The 23,746-nt window shown below is 35.7% G+C and overlaps 1 protein-coding gene across 1 annotated transcript; it reads left to right on the top strand.

Moving 5' to 3' along the window:
* Window positions 1-14,210: 14,210 nt before the first annotated feature.
* On the top strand, window positions 14,211-23,017 carry LOC123657305 (ionotropic receptor 75a-like). Its single transcript, XM_045592876.1, is given in 11 exon segments — window positions 14,211-14,448; window positions 14,773-14,868; window positions 16,035-16,111; window positions 17,077-17,204; window positions 17,731-17,792; window positions 18,580-18,688; window positions 20,593-20,801; window positions 21,348-21,386; window positions 21,549-21,733; window positions 22,583-22,718; window positions 22,851-23,017. Coding segments are annotated over 11 exon segments (1,446 nt in total).
* The last annotated feature ends 729 nt before the right edge of the window (window positions 23,018-23,746 follow it).

Below are 23,746 nucleotides of genomic sequence, written 5' to 3' on the forward strand. Positions count from 1 at the left end.
AAAATCGTTACATCCAGTAGAAAGTTATGCGGTATAATACAACGTAGGTCGACGAAAAAAGCGTCAAGTAAAAACGCATTATTAGATATAACTCGAAAAGTAGTTGTTAGATCTCAAATAAATTTAAATGGGACCAATTGGCACACACCACCTTTCGATTAAAATAAAATTTGTCGAAATCGGTCCACACGGTCAAAAGTTCTGATGTAACATACATAAAAAAAAAAAAAAAAAAAAAAAAAAAAATACAGTCGAATTGAGAACCTCCTCCTTTTTTGGAAGTCGGTTAAAAAAAAAACGAACACAAAATATCTAATTTGCCTCATTCGTTTAGAAATGCATTAGATTCGGTCGGAAGATATGCGCATACATTCATTTATGCTATACATTTTTACTTATACATAATTTCATATAGATATTGCTGGTTGATGGTTTGATGACAGTAAGAGCTTACTGCTCAGTAAAGGTAGAATCACCTTTTTAACAAAACCAGTCGTAAAACAACAACACCTGCTACGAGTAACTTTATGTATTAACCTATCTGTTAAACACCTGTCTACCTGCTAAAACCAACCTACCTACCCCTTATACATCTACATAAATTCCTTTTAATTACGTTCTACCATATTAGATAACAACGTGAGCATAACAAAGCTAGTATTAAAGTAAGGTGTGTAATTTGAATTCCTAATTAATAATTTGAATGACGCCGCGTTAGCGCAACGATTACAGCCATGGAGTGTACCTGTTGCGCTGGCGGTTGCGGCTTCGATGCGGCCGCACATGACAAACATTTATATTGGCCATACAGGTGTTTGCCGTGGTCTGGGTGTTTGTATAGTCCTTGTGGGTCCCTACCGTACCTCAGAGAGCACGTTAAGCCGTCAGTCCCGGTTGTTATCATGTACACCTGATAGCGATCGTTACTCATAGAAGGGAATATATCCGCCAACCCGCATTGGAGCAACGTGGTGGATTAAGCTCTGATCCTTCTCCTACATAGGGAAAGAGGCCTATGCCCAGTAGTGGGATATTACAGGCTGAAGCGTGTAATTTGAATTCACTTTTTGACCGCCATGTTTGCCGATCGTCACGAACAATATCAGAGGTCTTACTGAAATGAGCCGGTGGATGATCAACCGAATTCATTCAATTAAATACAGATCGAGAATTCGAACATTGATGCTGAGAGTAGAGGCACAGTAATTCATACAAAATCAGGACAAATTATATTTTAAATACACTGGCTATATGACCTGTTTCGTTAGTTGCTGATAAAGTTATCTGACGTATAACAGTATGTAAAAGATAAAAGTTTAGTAAAATGTTTGTTTCCTCACCACTGAACATCACTTTACCTGACAGATTTTTTTTATTTGCAACCTGTATATCTAAAACTTGTTGTAAAATTAGTTGATGTGACACGTATCTAATAATAATTATTAATTACTAAATCTTATTATACTAATAACTGGTAGTTTTTTTATGAGACTTGGGAACTCAACGGGATAGTTCAGATATTAACCGCAATCACTTAATTATACTGACACGATTTTGAATCAATCGAATTATTTTATAGATTCATCACTTCATCACTTCAGCCTATCGCAGTCCACTGCTGGACATAGGCCTCCCCAAGTTCGCGCCACATATCCCGGTCTTCCGCAATCCTCATCCAGCCTACACCGGCAATCTTACGTAGATCGTCGTTCCAACGGGCCGGAGGACGTCCCACACTGCGTTTGCCAAGACGCGGTCTCCACACTAGGACCCGTCTACTCTAACGGCCATCGGTCCTGCGACACAGATGACCAGCCCACTGCCACTTCAACTTGCTAATTCTGTGGGCTATGTCGGTTACTTTCGTTCTCTCGCGGATAGTCTCATTTCTAATCCTGTCTTTGAGAGAGACCCCAAGCATAGCCCGTTCCATTGCACGTTGAGCGACTTTAAACTTGTGGACCAGTCCCTTGGTCAGTGTCCACGTCTCGGCTCCGTATGTTAACACAGGCAGGACGCATTGCTCGAAAACTTTTGTCTTCAAGCATTGCGGAATCTTCGAAGTGAAGACTCGACGGAGTCTGCCAAACGCCGCCCAGCCCAACCGAATCCTCCTATCGGCCTCCTTCTCGAATTGTTGCGGCCTAGTTGGATAGTATGGCCTAGGTAAATATAATCCTGAACAACCTCGAGAAGGGTACCATCGACCGATACCGGTATCGGTATGACTTGGTTGTTAAACATAACTTTCGTCTTATCCAAGTTCATACAGAGACCGACACGTCGGGAGGACTCGTTTAGGCCGGCCAGCATTTGGCCTAACTCATCCAGCGTCTCCGCAAAGATGACAATATCGTCGGCGAAACGAAGGTGAGAGATGAATTCACCGTTGACGTTGATGCCCCGTTCCCCCCAATCCAAGGTCTTAAAAACATCCTCTAGCGCAGTGGTAAACAGTTTCGGTGATATTACATCCCCCTGTCTTACCCCGCGCCGGAGGGAAATAGGTCTTGTTCTTTGATCATTGACATGAACGGTCATCGTCGCCGCGTCGTACATAGATTTTAGTACCTCGATATATCGCCAGTCGATATGACATCTCTGCAGAGAGTCCAGGACAGCCCAGGTCTCGACGGAATCGAAGGCTTTCTCGTAGTCCACAAATGCCATACACAGCGGTTGATTATATTCTTCCGTCTTTTGGATAATCTGCCGAACAGTATGGATGTGGTCCACGGTGCTGTAGCCATTTTGAAACCCAGCCTGCTCTGGTGGTTGGAATTCGTCGAGTCTTCTGGCGAGACGATTCGTAACAACCCTCGAAAACAGCTTATAGACGTGGCTCAGAAGTGAGATCGGTCTGTAATTCTTTAACAGAGACTTATCGCCTCTCTTAAAGAACAGCACCACCACACTCCTGGACCACGCCTCCGGCGTGGTACCTCGGTGGATGACGGCGTTAAATAGTCTTGCCAAGGCTTTCAGGACAGGTCGCCCTGCGGCTTTAAGGAGTTCAGTGGTAACTCCGTCATCCCCCGGGGCCCTCCCGTTTTTAAGCTGCCTGAGCGCTGCACCAATCTCATCCTCTTCGAAGTCCGGGATACACTCCGAATAATGGCGCAACAATGGTGCCCGTGGATCTTCGGTGTCCCAAGTCGCAGGCTTGCGTGCGCTCGACGAGTACAGCTGTCCATAAAAATTCTCAACCTCTTCTCGGACCTGAGGGCGAGAGCAGACGGTTCTGCCATCTGCTGTTTTAAGCTTCGCAAGAAGGCTTCTCCCCAATGGTCTTTGGAAAACTTTGGACCCCCTGTTCTGCTCAATCAGAGTAGCAACCTCTCTCGTATTTGAGCAGCGGAGGTCTCGGCGAATAATTTTCCGTACCCTCTTGGAAAGAGCCCTCTGTTCTGGCGAAGCAGCCGGCAACTCGCGCCTCTGCCGCATCAGATCCAAGGCTTCGGGAGAAAGTTTGGACTGCTTCGTTGGCTTTGTTGGTGGAAAGTGCCTGCGACCCAGTGTACACACCGTCTTCACCACGTTGTCGGTTATCTCGTCCACGTCGCTAGTAGTTTCCAGCGAATCGAATCGGTTTTGGAGTTCCAACTGAAACTGCTCGGAGCCACATAGTATTTGGGGCAGCGTAGGTCGGAGAGTAGATTTCATCAAGCGGGTCCGCTCCTTTCGGAGACATATATTCAGAGTGCCCCGTACTAGCCGGTGGTCGCTGCCGGTGTTAAACCTGTTAACCACTGAGACATCTCTGAATATATGCCTTTTATCCGCTATGATGAAATCTATCTCGTTCCTCGTCACAGTATCGGGGCTTTGCCATGTCCACCTCCTTTGGGGCTTCTTCTCAAAAAATGAGTTCATCAAGAAGAGCCCCTCCGATTCGAGGAAGTTGACAAGCGTCTGCCCCCTGTGATTCCTGTGCCCCAATCCGTGTGGTCCGATGCTCGATCCGTCGCGGCCTTGTACTCCCACTTTAGCGTTGAAGTCTCCCATAACAACGCTGTAGAAGGTCGAAGTAGTGCCATGTATGGCCCTTGTAATATCTTCATACAAGGCTTCGACTTCATCGTCAGAGTGTGCCGAGGTCGGCGCATATACCTGTATCACTTTCAGGGAGTACCTGTCGGTGAGCTTAAGTACAAGGTACGCTACCCGGGTCGACACACTACTGACTTCCACAACGTTGTTAGTGAGAGTCTTGTGAACCAGAAAACCGACGCCACCTTGGGAAAGCCCATCACCTTCACGGAAGTAGAACAAGTGCCCGGAGTCCAGGATCATCGTGTCCTCTCCCTCTCTTCGGACTTCAGACAACCTCAGTATGCTCCACTTAATGTGACTAAGTTCTACCTCAAGTTCGGTGAGGTGATGGTCCAACCGTAGCGTGCGTCCATTATACGTAGCCAGGAATATTTTTCTATGGCAGCCTCCCGTACCCCGGTGATTCTTAGCACCCTCTACCCCACCGTTACCACGGCCGCTGCCGTAGCCGGGAATAGTGGGGCTGCCGGGAACTGAGGGCCTTATTTTTAGGTTCGAACTCATGGGGGTTTTTGCCCATAGTCACCACGCTGGGCAGGCGGGTTGGTGACCGCAGGGCTGACTTTGTCGCACCGAAGACGCTGCTGCTCGTCCTCGGTCTGTGCATTTAAAAAGCCAGCAGTTGGATGGCTATCCCGCCATCGGTCGGCCTTTTAAGTTCCAAGGTGGTAGTGGAACTGTGCTATCCCTTAGTCGCCTCTTACGACACCCACGGGAAGAGATGGGGTGGCTAAATTCTTTAGTGCCGTAACCACACAGCACATTTTATAGATTATTGTTAAGTTATACTGCTCGAAAATTTCTCTTTTTATATAACTAGGTCAGCAAAAAAGCGTACAGCTCACCTGATGGTAAGCGATTACCGTAGCTTATAGACCTGCAACACAAGGAGCATCGATAACACTTTGCCGAACCGTATGTTGCGTTTTTGAATAAAATATCCATCTATCTGTTTATATCTATCTATATAAATTAAATAACGTTCATTTTTAATATAGCTTTTTTTAACTTTAGTTAAAGATATTGTTTTCTAATGTTTACGCGAATTTTACTCATTTAATGAAACAACTTTTTTCGGATTTTATCGCGGTTTATTGTTAACTTTTGATTCCCGACGTTTCGGATACTTTACAGCAAGCAGTCCTCCCGTGACCATGGTTGCTGTAAAGTATCCAAAACGTCGGGAATCAAAAGTTAACAATAAACCGCGATAAAATCCGAAAAAAGTTGTTTCATTAAATTTAGTTAAACATTACCAATACAAGGTAACATATTATTTTTTTATAACTTAACTATACATCGGAGACAGTCAGTTAATACGATCGAAACACTGTCGGCCATTCAGTCAAGATGGTGAGACGACGACGCTTAGCATGATTGAGTGAAAATCAATAAAACAAAAATTATTTTAGTCTGCTCAATTATTTGTTCGCCTACATTATATTTAAAATAATAATATGACGATGGTTAAAATAACGCTGTCTTCGACATATACATATATGAAGACATGTTATATAATCACAAGTCTTGTTATCGAAAGTACACCACCATGGACACCCTACATTAGTGTCGTAACAATGTATACAGCAATGAAAAGGTATTTTGAAAACTATTCGGAAACCATTTCGTTCGTCGTTCGACTGTCTGTAAATTCTTGTACGATCAGCAAAACATGTACTATTTCAAATAATCACAAACACTATTAATTAATTTATTTTGAAACTTTTTGGAGTTCACTCACTTCATATAAGGACCCCGGTATGAAAAAAATATGATGAGTAAAATCTACTGAACGACTGACGTTGTTATACCGGGTGATTTTGAAAGCGTTTTGGAAACGAAAATTTTGAATTATTTATCAATAACAGAACCTATATATAACGTTAATTTAATAATATATGTATTTTTTTTTCATCAAAGTCGATATTCATATCGTTTACAGATAAAAAGTGAGAACCAGTAGTAGCGCTTCACGGTAGGTACATTCTAAAAATAGAAATACTATACGTTTTAATAGCGAGTCACAAAATCGTATTAGCCAATAAAAACAAAGCTACCGAGTTGCGCCGGAGTCGACCAATGACGGCGTTGCTCACTTGTCCTTGTAATCGTCGGCGTCCCGCGTCCCTGGCTTTCAGTCGGTCAGTAATACCATAGCGGTACATGCGTAAACAAAGTCAAGGACGTTTAAATTATTATTCGCCGGAGTTTGAAGATGTTCTTGAGTACTTCGAGCGCGATCCCTGGCGGAGGACAAGGATGGCAGCAAGAGAATTCGATGTTAGCCAAAACTTCGTATGGAAGATATTACGTACACAAGGATTACACCCGTATCATTTTCGTAAGGCTCACGTAATAAACAACGCACCGGAAAGAATCGCCTTTTGCCAGTGGCTGTTAAATAATACAAACGACAACATACTCTGGACGGACGAGTCACTGTTTACTCGAGTGGGACTATACAATGTGCACAATGAGCATTACTGGGCTCTAATTAACCCCCACTTGATACGAGAAAACCATCACCAGGTTTGTTTCAGTGTGAACGTGTAGGCCGGTATTATTAACGACCAACTAATAGGGCCTATTTTTATTGAAGGTCATCTAACCGGCAATTCGTACTTAGAGATGTTAAGGAGAGTAATATCTGAGTTAGTAGACGATGTACCTGGACAGTGAGTTTAGTGATAGGTGGATAGGTCGAGGAGGGCCTGTGTCTTGGCCACCTGGAAGTCCTGACTTAACGCCCCTGGATTTTTTCTTGTGATCGGAAATAAAAAAGTTATACACGTCAGTCAATATGAAAGCTGTGATGATTTACGCATTGCGATAGTGGACGCTTTTGATAAAGTGAAAAGTGATCAAGACACATTAAGAAAATTAAAAGACAATTGTATTAAACGCGTACGTTTGTGTATTGAACGCAGCGGACTCCATTTTGAGCAGTTGCTTCGATACAGAGAAGTGTAAATAGTGTAAATAAACTGTTAATAGGTATGGAAGTTAATTATTCTGTAGAAAACTCCGATTTTTTAAATACGCCTGAAGTTTATACCTACAGTCCGTTTATAAATTGATTTGTTGTGAAAAGAACAATCGTGGTTAATAATCGAAAAGAAGTTTAAATAAAATAGGTATTTCTGACGGTCCTAAGCCCGTGTAAAGTATGAAGGACAAACGAGTCTATCTACGTAAGTACTCGCTAGCTCGCGCCTATAGGTATACTTTTATCAACCGAAACGCGTACGGACGTGTTTCATTCATATAAAATAATGAATGAATGATCAGTGCCTTACTACTTTCCAAGTCGATCGAATAAAAATGAATATTAAAATTGAAACTTTTTTTAGTCAACATTACAATTGATTTATCCATTTTTATATGTACTATAGATGATTCCAAAGTAAAATATTTCGTTTCCAAAACGGTTATAAAATCACCGTGTATATTATGTTATATGTATGTTTTTGTGCGCCATCTATCTACTCTATTAATCTTTTTTTTTAGACTAGTAAGCCTTTTATGTTCCTATTTAGATAATCAATCTGAAGGAGTAAACTCCAGTCGTTACGTCGCAGCTGACACACACCTTTTATTTTATAAACAATGCATTTTTGCTAGTAACGTAATCTATACATATAATAAAATGCTAGGAAAGTCAAAACTGTACATTGAATTTTTTTTTAAAGTATACTCGGGGTGTGATCTACAATCGATACCAAAGCAAAAAATATAGTTTTTAGAATTTTTGTCTGTTTGTCTGTTTGTCTGTATGTATGTTCGGGATAAACTCAAAAAGTACTGCATAGATTTACTTCAAATTTGGCACGAATATTATTAAGAAGTCGGGTCAACATATAGGCTACATATTATCACGCTATCAGCTACGGGGAACGAGCAGTGAATCTTTATTTCTTTAATGCATTCTGTAACAACGTGTAATCTAACGACGCATATTTGAATGTTGTTGTTATTATGTTAATAACCATGCTATAAGCTAGCTTCACACTATAATTAAAGACATTCTGTAGCATATTTAGTATCAGCATTGCACCCGTGCGAAGCCGGGGCGGGTCGCTAGTATATAAATAAAGTGAAGCATAACGTTATGAAAATTATCTAATGAAATCGCGTTTTCTAAATTTTGAGAGTTTTCTGTGCTTAATCTTCTGTAAAATATTACAAAACTTATAGCCAAAAGTTGAAATGAAATCGATTTGGTTCTTCTACAATTATTTTTAAACGCATACTCTACCAGTGAACATTATAACAATACATACATACATTGCATATACATATATAATACTAGCTGTGCCGGCGACTTCGTCCACGTGAAATTAAAAAAAAATTATTGTTCAGTTCGTAGTTACAAAATATATAAATTTCTAAAATAAAAGTAACCTAAGTTACTTCTTACTATATCAGCTATCTACCAGTGAAAGTCCAGCTGTTTCAGAGATTAGCCGGAACAAACAGACAGACAGACAGACAAAAATTGTAAAAAATGTTATTTTTGTATATGTATCGTGCATTATACACATATGCATTTAGTAAAAAGCGATTATATTAATATTACAAACAGACACTCCAAATTTATTTATTTGTATATATATCAATGATTTATTTGTCATAATTATATGTAATTACGAACGCTGCGCAACGTCGGGGTCAATGAACGATACGATGAGAAGCTCACGAGAGACCATGTGCTCGCATAAAGACCCTATTTTATCAAAGTACTCGGTAGCAAAGTAGGGGCAGATTAATAAATATATAGAAAAGTAAAAGATTAAAATCGCGTGATAAATAAAATAAAAATAAACGTGACTTTTAGCTGTGATAAAACCTGCTACATATTGAATTTAATTTTATGTAAAAAAAGAAAGAGTGCAATATAATAATAATAATGCAGCATAAATTGTTATGTACAAATAAAATTTATATATATATATATATATATATATATATATATATATATATATATATATATATATATAGTTCATGTATCAAAGTATGAGGAGGGTAGATTACAATACCACGGTTGTCATTGTTCTCGTATTTTGATTTGCTTTATTAAATAAATAAACAGTTATAAAGGTATAAAAAGTGCGGAATATATACCATCAGTGCGAATACAGACTGGACTATATGTAGTACTCGGTGAATAAACTTAATAAACTGTGTAATAGTGGAAGGTGATGTGTCATTGAAAGTGACTTTAAAAATAAATTGTAAAATTAACTCAGTGTAAAATATTACTTTCTTTTATATTAAAATAAAGATATAAATCGAACAAAACATAAAAATAAGTGTCTACAATAACAACTATTCGAGTAATTAGACGTTATTATAGCCATAACAGTACTGGCCAAGACATCTATTGCCGTTAGTAGCAATTATAGCTTTAGGTTACATATCGAGGGCGCTAGAGGGTGCTACATATAGCATAAAAATATGGAAGAAATAAAAATGATGTTAATCAATATGCAAAACAAAATCTGAGATGTTGGCAATGAAAGAGGATATAACAACAACCATTATAAATAATTTAAATGAAAAATTTACATATTTAGAGACAAAACAGAATCTGTTGGAAACTAAACTTCAACAACAAAATACAGCAATAAAGAACTTCGACAGGTATTTGCGACGCAAAAATCTGATTTTGTTTGGTGTAGAGGAACAGGAAAAGTCATACCATGACCTAGAAAAAACGGTTATAGAATTGATAAATACATACTTTAACTTTCAGTACGATATTTGTAGTATAGAAGATGTCAGAAGGCTGGGAAAAAAGAAAGCCTCGATTAGACCTATAAAAATTACTTTTACTACTATGGGTTTGAAAATAAATATCTTGAGAAATAAGAAACTCTTAAAAAATACGATATACTACTTCAAAGAAGACTACCCATTAGATATCTTGACTAAGCGTAAGGAGTTACAAGTTCAATTAAAAAAAGAACAACAACTTGGCCACAAGGCCTACATCAGATATGATAAACTAATTGTAGTTAAGAATAAAGATCAACAAACCCTTCATAGGCAATCAAATAAAAGATATCTATCTGAATCACCGGAGTTAATACATATGGAAAATAAATTGCAAAATCAAAACAAAAAAGAACCAAATAAAAAGAACAAAGTTTCAAGCATTAAAGATTTTATTATTCGGGAACAGATTTAGGTTTATAATTGCGTCATCAACTCTCAAGATCAGCCTGAGAACGACATACAAATCAATAAACAATGAAAATTACAAATGGCCCCTCCACGTCTCCCATTACGGTTGGTCACCGCGGGAGAGTCCGACCATAACCCTCCAGACAATCTTACTAGTAACGGACATATAACGTGAGAAGTTTATCAACCAGTTACCGTCTAATAGAGTGGTGAAATTTTTGGAAAATACGGAATATGACATAATCGGCATTTCGGCATCGGCGGTCCGACGTGTGGGCACATCAATCCATTAATATGACAACTATCAAGTCTGGAGGAGGCCTTCACCCTCAAATAAGAGGGGTTCTTGCATGAATGCATGATATTAACTAAATAAGTAGATATAATTTGGATACATTTTATTTTCGAGCAATTTTGAATTTGGTTTTTTAAAGTTTTAAATTTAATTTTTACAATAAATCTTTAAAAATTAATAAATTTTGAAAAAAAAAATTATGAATTTTATTGTTTAGTTAGTTTTTTATTTTTTAGTTTTTATTATAATTTTTCAATGTGAATTTTCAAAATTATGAAATTGTCAATGCAATGTATTAATCATACTTTAGTTATATAATTATATTACAAATGGAAAATGATTTTGATAAATAATATTTTTTAAATATTATTTGTTAATTATTACTATCATTTAATCTTTTAAATTGTATTTTACATTAATTTAATTTTTACATGTAATTGTTTAATTTCATTTGATTTTATTGATCTTGTTGATTGTTTTTGTTTTATATTGAAATGCATTGAAATTGAGTAGCTAAGATTTTATTTGATTTAATTGAATAATATCACTTGATTTAATGAGATTTAATTTTTTTGTTAACTGTACTTGTGTATAATACTGTTTGATTTAATTTCAATGAATATTGTGTCATAAGTCTTATTTTTACTTGCATAAAAATAAAGAAAAAAGGTTTCTAGGCTTTGTGAAATCAAAAAAATATATATATTTAAATGTATTGTATTTGCGTCTAAAATTCGCAAGAAATAAAAGGCTTTTTTATTTTTATTTTATTTATTTTATTTATATAGTTCATGAGTTCAATTAACTGGGAATGTTCCCTCGGGATTGATATTTGTATTTATACCAATATTTCTTTCCGTTTTGGATATATATTTTTGTTGGTCTTCCCAATGTGCCTCAGAGAGCATGTTAATCACTCGTTATATATATATAATCGCCAACCCACAGTGGAGAGACCACAATGGAGATTAAGCTCTGAGCCTTCTCCTAAATGAATAAAGATGCCTTTTTTTTTTTTTTTTTTTTTTTTTTATACAATGATAGGCTTGCGTTTGACCACTATTTCACCTGATGATAAGTGAAAATGCGGTCTAAGATGGAGCACGCTTACCTAGAAGTAACCTATTCACTCGCGACTTAAAGATCCCCAGGTTATAATTTTCTGGAAACACAGACGCTGGTAGAGAGTTCCAATTACTATGCTTTGCCCAGTAGTGGGATATGTAGGCTGTAGGCTACATCAGTCAGGAAATGTGGCTAAGGTAGTCAGGAGTATAATTCAAAAATTAAACAATTCGCTATAATGTGCTATTCCTATCCTATGTCGAATTGGTATTCTTTATTCATTAAATGATATAAAATACGTCTATTACTGTTGCTATATTCTTCAAAGAGAAAGATATCAAAACTGACAAGATAATGATGTAATTGTAATTGAATTGAAGTGGATTCGCCTTAAAAACACGTTATGAACGTCGTCTGATAACCTGCAAGGGATTTTACCGTCTTCAATTTTGTTAAACTGTTACTAACTTTGATCTTCGACTATATTCGTGACTATTATATAAATTATATACTATACTATTATATATATAATATTTGAAATCGTTAGTTATTAAATTTCAATAAAAAAAATACAAAAATCATTACTTAAATCGCTGATACGCTAGAGGTTACAAGCTTACACCCTGCGAATGACAAACATTTTTGATGGATTCTAGAAGAGAAAAGTGGTGTTTCAGTTTGAAATGAAAATTAAAATCTCATCTATAATGCATAAAATTTATGCGGTCTTATTTCCTTTTTAACCGACTTCAAAAAAGGAAGAGATTACTCAATTCGACTGGATATGTATATATATATGTATATATATATATATATATATATATATATATATTATGTATGTTCGGGGTATGTTCGCCGTTTATGAGTCGATTTTGATAATTCTTTTTTTGTTGGAAAGGAGATATCCCAAGTGTGGTACAATCAGCCCCTTGAAAATCCGCATAACTTTTTACTGGGTGAACCGATTTTGATGATTTTTAATTTAATCGAAAGCCGACGTTTATTATATGATCACATTTTAATTACAACTTTGGAAGTAATCTTTGACAATGCGTTTTAATTTACTTGACTATTTTTTCGTCTACCTACGTTGTATTTACTTGTCGATGTAATTGAAGTCGGTTTTTTTCATTTACCAGTAAACACAATTATTGTCCACTTTCGAACTATTACACTTATGGAAACATAGAGATATGTTCAGCATTTTGTTTCATACCTAAAATTTAAAAAATACTCCACTACACCATAATTATAACCATAAAAATTACGAATACAGACAATCAAATTTAATCGCTAAAGGGTCAAATTACGTAGTCAAAGTGACAAAGACAATTGTTGGATCGTCTACTTATGTACGTTTCTTAATATTTGATAGCCAATCTTCCTTTCCTATAAAAGTCAGTTATACGTTTGAAAAAATTTAGTCATAGTCAATTCTTACAACAGTACCTACTTCTTCTAAAATGAAAATAAACGCAATTATAATTTACCTATCACTCAATTTCTCCACTATTTTGGGACTGAGTGATCGTTCTTTAAATTTTTCAGTGGATTATTTTATTGCTGTTGAAACGAAATATGTTTGTTTATTGTCATGCGAGAAGAGGAAATGTAAGAATAATAATTTTTAATTTTAACTTGTTGAATATCAGTAATTAGATATTAAAACCTTTTTTAGTAAGCTACAAAGGAAATGGATCCATCTATTTCTCTCACTTCTTATTTTGCTTAAAATTTTTGGTTTAATTATGAATAAAAGCTCTGATATATCGGTGCGTGAAGGCGCCTGAATACCGACGATTTGCAGGTTCGATTGCCGGTTAAGATAGATATTTATATTTGAACAAATATTTCTTTACGATTTAGATGTATGTCCTTGTAGATCACGTTAAGTTCAGTCCTGGTTATAAAAAGCCTAAATACAATAAATTATAAATACCTGATAATACCTAATAATAAATACATGATAGCGATTGTTACTCGAAGAAGGAAATAATATGTCCGCAAACCCGCAGTAAAACAGCGTGATGGATTAAGCTCCAATCCTTCTCCTAAATGGAGAAAGAATTCTAGGCGCAGCAGTGGAATGTTACAGCTGAATTGAGATGAATAAACTACCTTATGACTTATTACCTTAAGGCTTCAAATTATTTCGATAAAAACTTTAAAGCTACAGAAAAACAGAAAAATCAAAATCAGACCAGAAACTTCAAACATTATAAAGTTCAGACAAACAAACTGTTGACTTGTTTTGTAAACTGCCTTAGAACTGAATACTGAATGTACTTTACACTCATTATATTTGATACTAAATATATAATTTTTAATAGAAACAAGCAAATAATTTTTAATTTTGTCAAACAGGGCACCGAAATTTCGCTATGCGAGCTTCCTCTCAAAAAATTGCAACAATAAGTGTAAACGTAGACAAGAGAGAAAGTCTGGATTTTAAAATGATTAATCTATGTTTGAATCCTTTTGCAACACCTATGGGGATACTGATAAGTTCAAAATGTTCAACGTTTGAGGATATTGTATATTATGTAATTATAATTAAATTTATCAATCATATAGATGACTAACTAAATGTTTTGTAATGATTAAATATATTAAAATGTTGTAGGCATCAAAAAATTCACTTTTCGACGCAACTCATAAATGGTTGGTTATTAATAATGATATAGAAATCAATGATGATTCATCTGCAGTAGATAATACAGATGGAAATCTTGAAAACTTTAGTGAGGATGAAGCGGAAGACTATATGTCAAACTTTGATAACACAATAATTAAACCCCTAAGCAATGTCAACTTGAGTATTGACGCTGATATAACAATTACTGTTACCAAAGGTATGATTTATAATAAATCATATATAAACTAACAATAAAAACCAGGCTAGTCAAGATGAATTGAAGCTATCACAATTATAAAGATAAATACTTGATTAAGATTAATAAGAATAAAGCTTATTTGTAAGTAGTATTAAGAATTTGTTCTGCTTAATTTATTTCTTCTAAAACTTATTTATTTATAATCGTTATAAATAGTGTAACTTTATATATTCTATACTTGTAAGTATACATAGATCAAAGAAAATGTTAAAAAAATTTATAATAATAATTATTATTTTTTTGTATAATTAATTTTGTATAAACATTTTTACTACAATTCAGATCGGAGATATGATCTATACGAAGTATTCAATTTCGGTAAAATTCGTGGAGGCAAATTTATAATACAGAAAATCGGTAATTGGGATGCAGAGAAAGGTAAGTGACAAATTAGTAATCAAGTTGATGAAAGTGTTGACATTTTCTCAATTCATTTTCATTCAGGTAAAAAGTCCGTGCGATAAATGACCATAATAAAGCCGGACTTGCACATATTTGTCCAAAAGTTTTATTCTTGTCTGTGGATTTTTGTAATAATGGACGCTATTGCCATATCTCGAATAGGACGAACCGTTGGTTGATATCAAAGACACATAATACTCACAATCACTACTCATCCGGAATTATCTGCAACAAACTGCAGTTAATTTCAAAGTCATTCTATCAACACTTTTATTATACGGTACTTTTTTTTCATATATAAAAGATATACGGGAACTGTAACACAGGCTTTTAGTGCCCGTGCTTTTGTTATCCTAGTTTTTATTTTTGTTAATAATCGATATTGGTAACTTACACAACTGCAAATTACATCAAGTAATCCAATTATTCCAACATAGTGTCCCTAATGCAGACGTGAATCCACCGACCAAAATTACGCTAACTTAATTGATATCTTACATGCAAAAAGATATTTTTTTTTAATCATGTCTTATATGGTACTTACCACGAACATTACATCCATTTACCATGTTGTCTGCAAACTATAGGAACTTCAAATCGTGATAAGTCCGATACAATTAAAATTACCTATAAATAAGGCATGAAAACAAGAAAATAACTTGACTAGACAGTTGCTTTCGTTATAGTTCTTGACTTTGCTTATCTTGAAGTAGATAAGATAGCCCTTCATTAGAAATTAGTCAAGTATAATCTTGAGATCTTAACATTATTAAAAGTGCATAATGAATATTTAAACTCTGTAAAACGCGCTATAATGCATCGAGAAATATTTTTTTTTTTTAAATATATGGTTCGATTTTTTCCTACCTCTCTTTTTCACCTCGGCCTTACAGAAGATCGCAGTTAAATAATACTGCTTTCCAGCAGTGTGTTCCTGTTGGGGATAGAGACGGCAACACGCCTGCGATGCTTCTGGTGTTGTAGACCTCCATAAGCGTCGTCTTGTTTACTATATATATAATCCTCGCGGCCTGTGGAGGCCTATGTCCAGCAGTGGACTGCGATAGGCTGAAATGAGGATGACGATGATGAATGATGATCATCTGATGCTGCGTTGGGTTACATAACTACTTTTTTTCCAGGTTTGAACATTACAAAGATTTTTAAGTATTATCGGAGATGGGATTTCCAGCAAATGACCCTCAAAATGATTGTAACTGTGAGTAAATGTATTTTTTTTTGTTTTTTTTTTTTTTTGTTTTAGCATTCCTAATAAATTTTAATGCAACATTAATTTAGAATACAAAAAATTATATAAAAACCCCTGATGTTTGAGAATTTCCAAATACTTATAAAATAGGAAGTGATAAAAAATAATAAGTTTTTCTTCGACTTATTAAATTTCAGTTTAATTTTGTTTTTGTATTTGTTTTCAAACAACTACTGACTTCAATTTATATTGAATAGCACATCACATTACTAGGATCATTCTCTATCGGATTTAGCGGAACCTCGCGACAAATGCCGGCTTATGAAAAAAAAAAGTATCATCAAAATCGTTACAGTAAAAATTATGAAACCATATATAAAAAAGGTCCAATTAGGAACCTCCTTTTTATATCGTTCAAATAGTACAAACAAAAAATCAAAAAATCTAAGAAATTACAAAACTATAAGACGACGTCACCAACCCGCCTGCCCAGCCTGGTGACTATGGGCAAAACACATGAGTTCACGTTATTTTTGGCGTAAACTTGTGGAGGCCTGTGTCCAGCAGTGGACTGTATGGGCTGTAATGATGATAAGACACAGCAACAACAACGTTGCACAAATCCCATTGTTTGATAAAAGAACATGCTTTTGCCAGTACTGAGTTATTAGAAGACTATCTCCGTACAATTTAGTGTCATAATATAGTATAAAACAAAGTCGCCGCCCGCTGTTTGTTTGCTTAGATCTTTAAAACTACGCAACAAATTTTAATGCAGTGTTCTTTAGTAAATAGAGTGATTCCAGAGGGCAGTTTATATGTATAATACATGCATAATATAGCAGAGGAACACTGATAGTTTTTGTAACCGTGCGAAGCCAGGGCGGGTTGCTAGTAATGTATAAATAATAAATTTTACAAGAAAATTTAGCGGTGCCTGTAACAATAATTACACTGTTTTATAAAAATTTTAGGTGAATACTCTGGGAAAGCCATTTGACCCAGAGATGATAATGGGTAGGGTTCCCGCACCAGGAGTTCCAGTTATAACCCAAACTGGCGCCCAGGTGTTGCAGGAAGTGGCATCGTTGCACAATATTAGGTACATTATCTTACTACCTTAATATCCATACTTCATAAGGTTTTAAACTTTCTCGGTCACTGTGACCACTTGATTCTACGGGATTGTCATTCGCGTTGCCGAAATATATCGGAATTTTATAATGAGAATTGTGGTGAGTCCATGGAATCTAAAGTAATCATTGTTTATCTTATTTTACTATCACAATAATTATTAATCACATTTCAGTTATAAGTTACGTGAAAAAATCAAATAAGATACATTTATATAACCACTAGCTACTGCCCGCGACTCCGTTTACGTAGAACTTGCGAAACTTTAACTGTTTACGCATCGGACGCAGCGGAAGCTGTGAAAAGGAAAAAATACCCTGATGAAACATTCTTCATTGGTGCTCCACTCCTATTGGTCTTAGCGTAGTGATATATAGCCTATAGCCTTCTTCGATAAATAGGCTATCTAACTAATTGAGACTGATTTATAATATCAGTATAGGTTATCTTTATAGCTAATGTACTAAATTAAATTTTTTTTTATCTATTTGCAGATATAACTACACTATTGTTGACCGATGGGTTGGTGACTATCAAAGAGACCATCTGTATGTTAGTAATACTTAAAGTTTTGGACATAAGTATTTTTCTAACTGCACTCATTTTTTTATACAACTAGGTCGACCAATAAGCATACAGCGCACCTGATGGTTAGCGATTACCGTAGCTTATGGACGCCTTCAATACTAGAAGCATCGCAAGCGCGTCGCCGACCCAACCTCCAATCCCTCAGCAGCTCTGATCACCTTACCCACCACAGGAATACAACACTGCTTGAAAGCAGTATTATGTAGCTGTGATTTTTTGAAAGGTTAAGGTACTTCCCCAGTTGGGTTGCTCCAAATTTTCAGCAAGATACATCCTACTATACCTACCTTGGTTAGATAATAATCAATAAGTTTTATAACCATAACATATTGATAATGGAGTACTTAAAAAAAAAACAAGACGTATAGACGGCGGACTATGGCGGATTCAAATAAAGATAAAGATGATATAATATGACGGATAACATAATCCTTGAAATTTAAACTACAGTAGCTTTTTTTATTAACATCTTAAAATTTAATTTTTTAATTAAATCTTTAATTATTTTTAATTTTCAATTAAAAAACATTTTTTTAACGAATCTAGAAAGGAAATATAGTGGTTGATACTTCCCAAAAAATATTTACATTATGTAATAAAAATAAATAATGATTCGCCGTAGATCGAAACCATGTAATATTTTTTTTTTTTAAATTCGCTATAGATTAAAACTCAGATGTAGGGATAAGTTTGACTTTTCACAGTAGTTGGGGTCAACACCAGATTAACGGTATCATACCCATCATTCCAGACAGTCACAAATGGTCTGTATTTCCGTGAACACGACATCACCCCGGTGCTGCGGTTTCTACGAGGTCATTTCTCGAGATACGACGTTCTCTTCCCATCTGTCACCTTCATTGAGTGAGTATGTATATTAACAACTAGCTGTTCCCGCGACTTTGTTTGCGTGGAATTTAATAAAAAAATTATTGTTAAGTTCGCAGAGATTTAAAATAAATAAATTTCTAAAAAAAAGTAAGCCAAAGTTACTCCTTATTATATCAGCTATCTGCCAGTGAAAGTCCCGTCAAAATCGGTCCAGCCGTTTCAGAGATTAGCTGGAACAAACAAACAGACAGACAGGCGGACGAAAATTGTAAAAAATGTTATTTTGGTATATGTACATACATCCATATGCATTTAGTAAAAAGCGGTTCTTTTATTATTACAAACAGACACTCCAATTTATTTGTATAGATGTATAGATGACTAAGCTCGATGAAGTAAATTGCAGTGCACCTGCTTTCTGCTTTGTGGAATCTGAGCACCATATATATCATTTCATATGTATAAAGAAATAAAATCTTTATTTGATTCGTCTCCCACAGAAAACAGGTACAAAGTGAAAATTTTACAAGGTTACAAGCAGTCTGTGTGAGAGACTGGTGACAGTATTGGCAAAACATATGTATCTATATCAACTGGCTGACACCTTAAACCACATTTCGTTCGTATTTTAGAAAAAAAGCAGAAAAAACTCTTTTATAAATATATTTAATACCGTCAATATGTCAACTGTCCTTATGTAGTGGTGCGTGTAGGCACCTAAACACAGGCGGTTGAAATTTTTTTTCTAATAGCTTTGAAGTGAATACAGAACGACTTTGGAATTAAAGAATAACACATAAACTATCAGAAAATGAGAATACAGAGGAACGTAATCCACTACTTGACACATATATCAGATATAACGTGACCTGCAATATGCAAAGTTCCAAATTATAAACAAAACGTATGCTATTCGTAAATTTCATGCCACTTTGAAAGAATTTACGTTCTTACGTGTAGTGTAAGTTTAGAAAAAGCTTCGGATTTTAGATTTTTCTTACAACTCCTTACGCTTCAGCCTGTTATATCCCACTACTGGGCCCCGTGTAGGAGAAGGACCAGAGCTTAATCCACCAATGTGGGTTGGCGGATATATTCCCTACTATGAGTAACGATCGCTATCAGGTGTACATGATAACAACCGGGACCGACGGCTTAATGTGCTCTCCGAGGCACGGTAGGGAGACCCACAAGGACTGCACAAACACCTAGACAACAGCAAACACCTGTATAGCCAATTCAAATGTTTGTCATGTGCGGGGATCGAACCCGCAACCGCCAGCGCAACAGGTACAATCCATGGCTGTGACCGTTGCACCAACACGGCGCCTAACAACTCCTTAATCGTAAAATATATTTTTTCGCACTAACATTCAAGTCGCGTAATATTAAAAGCTATTTACCAGTTTATAGTACTTACTATATGCATAAAATTCTTGTCACAATGTTAGCTACCATACTCCTCCGAATCGACTGGACCGATTTTTATGAAATTTTGTGTGCATATCGGGTAGCTCTGAAAATCAGCCAACATCTATTTTTCATACCCCTTAGTTATAAGGGGGGGAGGAGGAATCAAGGGGATATTAAGGGGGCTAATAACGTATATGGCAAAAGAACGTTTGCGGGGTCAGCTAGTAGTACTATAAAAATATGACATACACACAGCAAGTGCATCACCCATAGTTCCGATCCTTCTAAAATGTTGGGGTAAAAAGTAGACACTGTTGGGCTACATTGTTATAATTAAAAATAAAGATGCAGAACGTGATTTGTTATAGTCTGGTGTCAGATTCTTGTACATAGTCTAATAGATATAGCCATGTATAACCTTATGCTTTAGATACATGTCATTTATTGAAATTCAAATTACACATTGCACTATTAGACATGATCATCAGACGTTTCTTTATTAATATACTAAATTTTACTTCTAGAACAAGATACTACTACAAAATTCCATCCTATGGTATTGGAAAGTTCGAGAATCAGTTCTTACGACCATTGTCCACCGCTGCTTGGTGGTGTGTGGTGGCGATAGCTATACTATGTGGTATTGTGTTAATGCTGTCAGCGATTGTTGAAAGACGTTCAATAACTATTGACTTTGCATTCTTCTCGGTTTTAGCCTTAATTTGCCAACAGTGTAAGTATAATATTAAAGAAAAAATAATATAAAACCAAGTTGAAGTTTTATAAAAATACATCTCGAATAGACGTAATCATCATCATCATCATCATTTCAGCCTATCACAATCCACTGCTGGACATAGGCCTCCAAAAGTTCACGCCAAAAATAGCAAGAACTCATGTGTTTTGCCCATAGTCACCACGCTGGGCAGGCGGGTTGGTGACGTAATAGACGTAATAGAAGTTAGATAACTTTAAAATATCAAAAGCATACAAATATTTTAAGCCAACCAAAAAATAACAGTTAAAAAATGGTCTATCGTATAATACACAAATCGGTAGGCCACATTGTATGTAGTATGTAGCATATATATAGCTCTTGATAAAAACGATTTTGTGTATTTTTTTATTGGAGTTTTTTTTTTTTTTTAATTTATTTTTTTGCAGTATTTCTTTAAAATACAAATAAAACTATGCCGTATACTACAAGCTTTATTCGGTATTCTAGAAAAATATATTTTAAAATTATGGAATAAAACTCAAATTACTTTTTGTATTACAGTTTTTGAAGAATTCGAAGACATGAGACGTATATCATCAGGTAAGCGAAAATACTTTCAATTACTAAGATTCTCAGCTATTTGTTAAGTTTACCTAGTAAATAAAAAAATCGTTATATCAAAAAAAAACTATGTCATTAATAAGGTTACCGAAATAGCTAGTACACTATTTAAGGCAAATGAAAAAAAAATTTTTTCTTTAGCCAGGAAATTAACAATATTTGTTACCGGGCTATCATGTCTTCTTATCTACAATTACTACACCAGCAGCGTTGTCAGCTGGCTCCTCAATGGTCCACCACCTTCGATCAACTCTTTACACGAGCTCCTGGACAGTCCACTTGAACCAGTTTTCCAAGACACTGGATACTCATATTCTTGGTTACAGGTGATTAATATATTTAATGACTAGTAAACTGTTTGGTCCAATCTTGTTATTAATATTCTTAAAAATGATATACCCATTTATACTAGTTTTATAAAGATGAAAATTTTGTTTGTTTTCATTATTTTTATGTTCGATAGTCCATTTACCGAGAAAGGCTAAGTTTTTCCTCAAATTGCCACTAGCGAAACCGCGGACATTAGCTGAAAAAAACAATGTCAACTTAATCATTTTTTTTTTTAAATATTAATATGGGCCTAGACGATTGTGGATAACATTGAAAGCAAATTACATGTATTTTAACCAATTTAGTAGAGACTTTGTATATATGTTTAATATATATCATATAACTAGATCGGCAAACAAGCGTACGGCTCACTTGATGGTAAGCGATTACCGTATCTTATAGACGCTTGCACAACCAGAAGCATTGCAAGCACATTGCACACTCTATCCTCAATCCCCCCGGGAGCTCTGGTTACCTTACTCATCAACAGGAACACAATACTACTTGAACATTATTACAACAGTATTATTTAGCTGTGGTCTTCTGAAAGGTCGAGGTACTAGCCCATTCGGGGTGCTTCATATTTTGAGCAGGAATTTTCCTGCTCTGCCGTACCTCAGTTGACATATTTCATCTGTATATCAGTTACCCAAACTACTTTATCACTATTACTTAAAAGTCTGAAAATAAGGAAACAATTGTTGAAATACTTCTTTAATTACAAGTTACTTTAGGGAATGTTAGTGGAAGAAAGCCCAAAAAGTAATTCTATTCAAGAATCACAAACGAATGATCCAGATGTTTCTTTGCTATGGATATTGAGGCTTTTTCAGCTTTGATTTCAGTTGCCGGATTATTATTATAATAAAAAGAATACGAAGGCTGAAGACGAGTTGAAGAAAAGATTATTAAATATGAAGAAAAAAGGAAAAAATATTTTTAAATCTGTTAATGACGGTATAGATTTAGTGAGACGAGGAGGTAATATTTAATTTTTAACATAAGTTTAAAAACACACTTGTTATGTTACGTCGATTTTTTATTTGAAAAAAAAAGACAATTATTTCCTTTACTTGAATTTAATTTTTCCTTTACTTAATTAAATTTCTTTAGGCTACGTGTATCATACTGACACGAATGGTGCGAACAAGCGAATATCAGAAACGTTTACACAGAAGGAGCTCTGTGACTTAGATTCTTTGAAATCTATGCCAAAGTACTTGCTATACCCGTGCGTGCAGAAGAACAGCCCATATAGACAATTTTATATTTGGAGGTAGGCTTTAACTACTTCTGTGCAAATATTATAAATAATAATAGGTTTTATTTTCATTTCTGTGTGAGTGAAACACTTAACTATGAGTTTCGAATACTTTGTGAATCATCATGAAATAACTGCTGGTAAATAAAGTATAAAGACGCCGCATTGGCGCAACGGTCACAGCCATGGATTGTACCTGTTGCGCTGGCGGTTTCGGGTTCGATCCCCGCACATGACAAACATTTGTATTGGCCATACAGGTGTTTACCGTGGTCTGGGTGTTTGTGCAGTCCTAGTGGGTCTTCCCACCATACCTCGAAGAGCACCTTAAGCCGTCGGTCCCGGTTATTACCATGTACACCTGATAGCGATCGTTACTTATAGTAGGGAATGTATCCGCCAATCCACATTGGAGCAGCGTGGTGGATTAAACTCTGATCCTTCTCCTACATGAGGAAAGAGGCCTATGCCCAGTAGTAGGATGTTACAGGCTGAAGTGAAATAAAGTATTTTTTTTTTAATAAAAGTAGGTCGGTAAACAAGCGTACGGCTCAACTGATGGTAAGCGATTACCGTAGGTTATAGACGTCTGCAACACCAGAAGCATTGCAAGCGCGTTGCTGACCCTATCCCCATTTTCCCCGGGGCTCTGGTTACCCTACTCACCAACAGGAACACAACACTGCTTGAAAACAGTATTATTTAAATTGACCTTCTGCAGTACGAGTACTATCCCAGTTGGGCTGAT

The sequence above is a fragment of the Melitaea cinxia genome, chromosome 10 (assembly GCF_905220565.1).
Source record: "Melitaea cinxia chromosome 10, ilMelCinx1.1, whole genome shotgun sequence".
In the NCBI taxonomy this organism is placed as follows: Eukaryota; Metazoa; Arthropoda; class Insecta; order Lepidoptera; family Nymphalidae; genus Melitaea; species Melitaea cinxia.